This window comes from Bombina bombina, chromosome 2 (genome assembly GCF_027579735.1).
Source record: "Bombina bombina isolate aBomBom1 chromosome 2, aBomBom1.pri, whole genome shotgun sequence".
Classification (NCBI taxonomy): Eukaryota; Metazoa; Chordata; class Amphibia; order Anura; family Bombinatoridae; genus Bombina; species Bombina bombina.
Window position 1 is genome coordinate 1,359,597,635 of NC_069500.1, and position 6,811 is coordinate 1,359,604,445.

At 34.9% G+C, this 6,811-nt stretch overlaps 1 protein-coding gene across 1 annotated transcript; it reads left to right on the forward strand.

Annotated features, from left to right (window-relative positions):
- The first annotated feature begins 538 nt into the window (after positions 1-538).
- On the forward strand, positions 539-2,473 carry LOC128648307 (forkhead box protein I1c-like). The gene is made up of 2 exons (XM_053700924.1): positions 539-1,130; positions 1,926-2,473. Exons 1-2 carry the CDS (start codon positions 539-541, stop codon positions 2,471-2,473), a joined length of 1,140 nt encoding a protein of 379 aa, XP_053556899.1.
- The last annotated feature ends 4,338 nt before the right edge of the window (positions 2,474-6,811 follow it).

The window sequence follows — 6,811 nt, forward strand, 5'->3', positions numbered from 1 at the left end:
AAGATTTGTGCAATAGGACATTCTATATATATATCCCACATTTCTGAGTTTCTATTTATTAAAATGTGCTATTTTGTTAGACATATTGTTGAAATTTGCCTTATAGTTAAAGTAAAGTTTGATTTACAATAAGTTTGATTTACAATAAATAATTAAAATGAATTTAAGCAAAATCGCTATATAGTTTAATGTATATCTTATCTAAGGTGTTTTTTCTCATATACTGCATTAAGTCAGCTTTCATGTTTAACTGCCCATTAGAACTGAAAATCAACATGTGAAAGGAGGGAAAATGCCTGCAGTTGTAGACAGATGTGGAAGACAATAAATGAAAAAGACAGATTGTTCTCACTGGTGCCTCTCTGTAGCCAAACCCTTTTCTTTGCACATCATTGTCTTTCAATTGAGCTGTCCAACTAGTGCTGAGTAAAGGGCACACCCATTACTAGCCCTAGGCATAGGTAGGGGTATAAATTCAGGGCTCCAGCCACATTAGACACATACTGCTACATACACCTTGACTCTGATGTTTCAGATTATGAATACTATTCACATTCCAGCTCATCAGAGACCTTCACCATCAAGTCTGCATCAGCCTCATCCAAAAAGTGCTCAGGAAGCACCAGACATGGCGGTATACTGTGAAAACTTCAGCATGTATGCTCAGCAGAACATACAGTCATCCCAGAGAGCTGCTAACTATGGAATAGGGGATTATGCTCCTCCAACTAGCCCTTATTTATGGCTTGGTGGCCCTGCTGTCAACAACTCCTCCAGCTACCTACATGGGAACAGCCCTGCACCATACATTCCTCCATCCTATGGAAACCAAAGGCAGTTCCTGCCCAATTCTACTGGTTATACTGGTACTGACCTCGGATGGTTATCTGTTGCATCCCAAGAAGAGCTTCTGAAACTGGTGAGGCCTCCTTACTCCTATTCTGCTCTTATCGCTATGGCTATCCAGAATGTCCCAGAGAAGAAATTGACTCTTAATCAGATTTACCAGTATGTGGCTGACAATTTTCCATTCTACAAGAAAAGCAAAGCCGGCTGGCAGAATTCGATCCGTCACAACCTCTCGCTGAATGATTGTTTTAAAAAGATTGCAAGAGATGAGAATGATCCAGGTATGATTCTGTAACCATGTTTGCTTTCATAAATATATTTAAGTGTAGTTGCAACATATTTTTTATTGTCTTGCCTATTTTTATGTTTGTATCTTTGATTATAATAACTAAAGTTTCAGTTAAAAAAGAGTTAAGCAATTCACATTTTTTATAATAGCAGTTTTAGTTGTTTTGGCAGTTTATAATTAAAGGGACACTAAAGTCAAAATTAAACTCATGATTCAGAAAGAGCACACAATTTTAAACAACTTTCCAATTTACTTTTGTTATCAAATTTGCTTTGTTCTACTGGTATGTTTTATTGAAGAGTAAAACTAAGTAGGCTCAGGAGTGTGCATGTGTCTTTAGTACTCTATTTCAGCAGTGTTTTGCAACATTATTTGTAGCTTTGTTAGACAATGTTCCAGACACTTCTGAAATAGAGTACACATGCACGCTCCTGAGCTCTTATGAGCCTAGCTAGTTCTACTCTTCAATAAAAGATACACAGAGAACAAAGCAAATTTGATAACAGAAGTAATTTGGAAAGTTGTGCTCTATCTGAATCATGAAAGTTTAATTTGACTTTACTGTCCCTTTAAAGGTATTTAAGTGTTAACAAAAATGATTAGTTGCTAGTAGGTTAACAATAATAACATAAAATGTTTAGTAATTTTTAAAAAGAAAAGTTTTGAATTTGAAAAAAAAAAGCAAAATACAATAGTTTAGTTAACTTTTAAAGCAGATGACCATTTTGCTATATTTAGATTGATTTAAGTTACTAATCTACTGGGGTTTTTTCTGTTTCTGTCTTAGGTAAAGGAAACTACTGGACTCTGGATCCTAACTGTGAGAAGATGTTTGACAATGGTAATTTCCGCAGGAAAAGAAAGAGCCGATCAGAATCCAACAGTGTCAAATCTGCTAAGGTTACTGAAGATCATGTAACCCCAGGTGGAAAGGGAAATGAAAGTCCAAGCCCAGTGACATCAACATCTTCAGATATAGAAGACACTTCAGTAGATGTGAAGAGAGAAACATCCACTCCACCAACAACACCCTATACACCTTGTCTTAACAACTTCTTTGGTACCATGACAACGGTTGAGACTAATGCAATGAACAGGCAGATGTCTCTAGGACTGGCAAATGAGCTGTCCCAAAGAAACATTACAGGACTTAACAGTTTCACCTCCAGCTCTGCGGCACAGCCATCTGCAGATATGCAAGACAGCAGTTTTTATTTCACCAGGGGCCCATACTACAATGCCTTCTCTGGAAGCAATCCTAAACAATCTATTCCACAGTCATTTTTGCAACAACTTCAGTCTCAACCAACTCCTCTGTTCCAGGGCAAGTACTGAACTTTTTTCCAAAAAGAGACAAATATGCTTCAGACAAAGGAAAAAAGTTGGAATCGGCAGGCCGCCATCAGATTTCCTAGCGTATAGAGCTAAAACATATCACTGATGTATTTAATTTACTGTGATGCTAAGTTGTTGTGTAAATATATTAACTTTTCACTTTTTATATTTTATTTTATTTATAATAAACAACACTAAAATGTTTTTGCTTTTCTACATTATTTTATTTATAGTAAGCACATCTATCTATCTATCTAGCTAATTATCTATCTATCATCTATCTATCTATATCTATCATCTATCTATTTATCTATATCTATCTATATCTATGTATCTATCTATCTATATCTATCATCTATCTATTTATCTATCATCTATCTATTTATCTATCATCTATCTATTTATCTATATCTATCTACCTATATCTATCATCTATCTATTTATCTATATCTATTTATCTCTCTCTCTCTCTCTCTCTCTCTCTCTCTCTCTCTCTCTCTCTCTCTGTCTGTGCCTGGATCTTCAGAAAATAACTCCTTTGTCAGCTCTTCCTAACATCTTTTGATTGGGACACCCTTATTGTACTTTCTGAAAAATCCCTCAATTATTATTATTATTTTTAATAAACCAGTGACAAAAAACTGGCAACTCACACTATGCGACCCTGTGACACACGGTTTGAAATAGGTTTTCCATGTTTACTATATGGAGCAGTAAAATTACATTATTTACAAATTGAAAAAAATAAACTCAAAGCAGATTGTGCACACATCTCAGATTGCGCACACGTCTCAGATTGTGCACACGTCTCAGATTGTGCACACGTCTCAGATTGTGCACACGTCTCAGATTGCGCACACGTCTCAGATTGTGCACACGTCTCAGATTGCGCACACGTCTCAGATTGCGCACACGTCTCAGATTGCGCACACGTCTCAGATTGCGCACACATCTCCCTGTGTGGTTGCACAGGACCAGAGATCAATTTAGCAGGAAAAAAATATATTTTATTAAAGGGACAGTAAAGTCAAAATTAAACTTATATGGATTGGGTAGAGCTTGGCATTTTAAACAACTTTCCAGTTTACTTCAATTACCAAATTTGCTTAGTTCTCTTGCTATCCTTTGTTAACGAGTAACCAACGGTGAGCTCAGGGGCATGCATGTGCCTTTAGCCATCTAGCATCTGTGTTTGCAACAATGTTTATAGCAATGTTATACATAGTTGCAAACACTGCTGCCGTATAATGCTACATAGACTTTATGACAGCAGAGTTAGATATATAACATTGTTTTAAGCATTTTCACAAACACTTGCCTGATGGCTAAGGACACGTGCACACTCCTCAGCTCACGTAGGATACCTCTTTAACAAATGATACCAGGAGAACTAAGCAAAATTGATAATAGAAGTAAACTGGAAAGTTGTTATATATAGGGACTAACCAATTTGCACAATATAATAATTTTGGCATCACCAGATAGCACATACCATTATAAATAACTTTCTAATGTGTGTCTATTATCTAATTTGTTTCATTCTCTTTGTATCCTTTGTTAAAAAGTATATCTAGGTAGAATCAGTAGCTGCTGATTGGTGGTCGCACATATATACCTATTTTGATTGGCTTTCAGCTCGCTCCCAGAAGTGTATTACTGCATCTTCAACAAAGATTACCAAGAGAAGGAAGCAATTAGTTGTTTAAAACTGTATGCGCTATCTAAATCATGAAAGAACATTTTTGGGTTTAATGTCCCTTATGAGTGACTGTCAGTTTCTGTAGTTTGTGTTGTTAAAGGGACAGTAAACATTTTGAGATTGTAATATAAAATGCTTAATTATGCACAGTACCTTTCTAGATTTATTTTGCAAACTTTTCTTGTAATTTAAGTCTTAAAATTGTGGAATTTCCATTCCTGAAAACGGAAAGAGCCCATAGCAATATTTTCTAGCCTAACCCTGTCGCATATCTGTCTCTAATTAGCAGTTTGATATCTTATATTGTATGCTGAGGCCTAACAATGAAGAGTTTGTTAACACAGTTACAGTGACAAGCCCTGTCATCTCCAGACTCATAGCCAGATAAGAAATATCGTGGGTGGAGTTTGACCAGTGAAAACAACTGCAGCAAATATAGTGAAACTCTGTTCCAATATGGTTCAGACTCTGCTGACATGGTAATCCATTGGAAGACTGCAGAAAAATGATCTAATTACAATATGTTTGCTGTTCCTTTAAATTCTTATTTGTAGCCCATTGAATTAGCAAATTCGTTTAAAATGAGATCTTACTTGATCAAATTTTTTCTAAATGGTACTTTAACTTCAAGATGATATTTTTTTTATTTCTTTATCTTTAGTGTTCATTGCTGGGTCCAGTAGCACCTTACCTAGTTGCTTTTAGGGTTGCTATGCATTTGATATTAAAGTCCCCTATGGAAAACAATTGAAATAAATGATAACATAAAATCTATCCTATCAACTTAAAGGGATATTCCAGCCAAAATTTAAAACCACATGGGTGCATTTCTGTATTGAACATAAGAAATTTTGTAATAAACATGTGTTAGCAAAAATGCTTCTAATAAAAGCTATAGCTGTTTCAAAAGTGTATTTAAGTATGTTCCGTGCACCAGCATTTTAAACCAACACTTGTTTGGACAGCCTAAAGTGCTTGTACCATCTGGTAATGACTCAATTTGTTAATTGCTGAAATAATACAAGCCCCACTGATGATCTGAGCAGCTGCATTATTTAAAATGTGGGTGCAGTGAAAATATCTAGCTATGCTTCACATGCACGTGCAAAGAAAAATGTTAACACTAAAACAGTGATAATTCTTAATAGAAGCATTTTTGCCAATACACGTATATTGCAAATATGTTTCTATTCAAAGATGCAATAAATCTATGTGCATTTATATTTTGACTGGAATGTCCCTTTAAGTTTTAATTTATGGTGAATAATTATTTATGCTAATGTATGCTTTCCAAAAATATGTTTCCTACATGTTAGTCCACAGAATATTTGTCCTGTCAGGCTAAACAAAATGGCAGCAAGTGCACCGGGAGAGTGTTGCTTGTGTTGGGGGGATGGGGGGAATTTGCTTGTATTGCTCTCCTTCCAGGCACCCCTGGTTCCTTAGTTTTCCAAATTGTGAAAGTGACACTGTTCTGTAAAATATTCTTCTCTTTAATCTGTAACAAGGCATACATTTTACCTGCTGCAATGCTTTAAATTGTTTACAAATAGCTCCTTTACCTTTATTTTGTCATTTGAAATCCCTACAATTGGCTGCTGAAACCACCACCTATAATGAAATGTTTAATGCTGCTTTATAGGCAATAGGACAATTATGTAAATGTAAGGCAGCAGCAGAAATCTACCTCCAACTGTTATGGGAGAGAGAGCCCAGCCCATTTTAAAGGATGTTACTTTCTGCAGAATCTTTGAATACAATGAATGCTTATTAGCTGCTTTCCTGGATATATTGTTCCTTTAGTCCTCTGATTATCTGCTGTCAAAATCAAGATTTTTAAAAGAAATTCATCTCACAAACCCTCTACATTATCACCAATCTTCTGATAAACATATTTTCTCACAGTAGGTAAGAAATAAGTATAAATAGATATTCCTATATATATATCTGTATATATCGCTACCTATATATAATAATCTACATATATAGGTAAAATACCATCAAATATATGTAGAAATATCTATTTATGAATAAATAGAACATATTCTGCTATGTAAAGAACATTATAATGTAAAATGTTCATATTTTCATGTCAGGTTAGCGCAACTGAGAATATGCGATCAGGTTTGTGCAAGAGTGGGGTGTAAATTGGAAAGTTGTTTTCAAAATTGTATGCTCTATCTGAATAAAAATGTGGTCTTTTTTAAAGACATTAAGGTCATAATATAAAATCTACAATGATTTACATTAAATACTTTCACTTTTTTATTTTGTCCCATTTTACTGTAATTTAACTCAGAATATTGTGCGCTTTCCAGTTCCCATGAGTAAATTAATGCCTCCATGTTGAAACCTGACTTTTTCTTATTTAATTTCTTCTTCTGAGGACAATTAGGTACAAGTAAAGAGGTGCACACTATAAAAGTGTTGAATATAGCAATTTGAATGGGACTTAAGCCTTATGAATATAATTGCTTTAACATTGGCATAGTCCATACAGCCATTGTTTGTACACTTTATCTGTTCCTTATTGTCCTCAGCAGAAGAGATTAGATAAGGGAGGTTATAACAAAATGGCACCAATTACTTTATGGAAACTAAAGCACTCTATACAGACTAACACTTTACATTTATGTCTT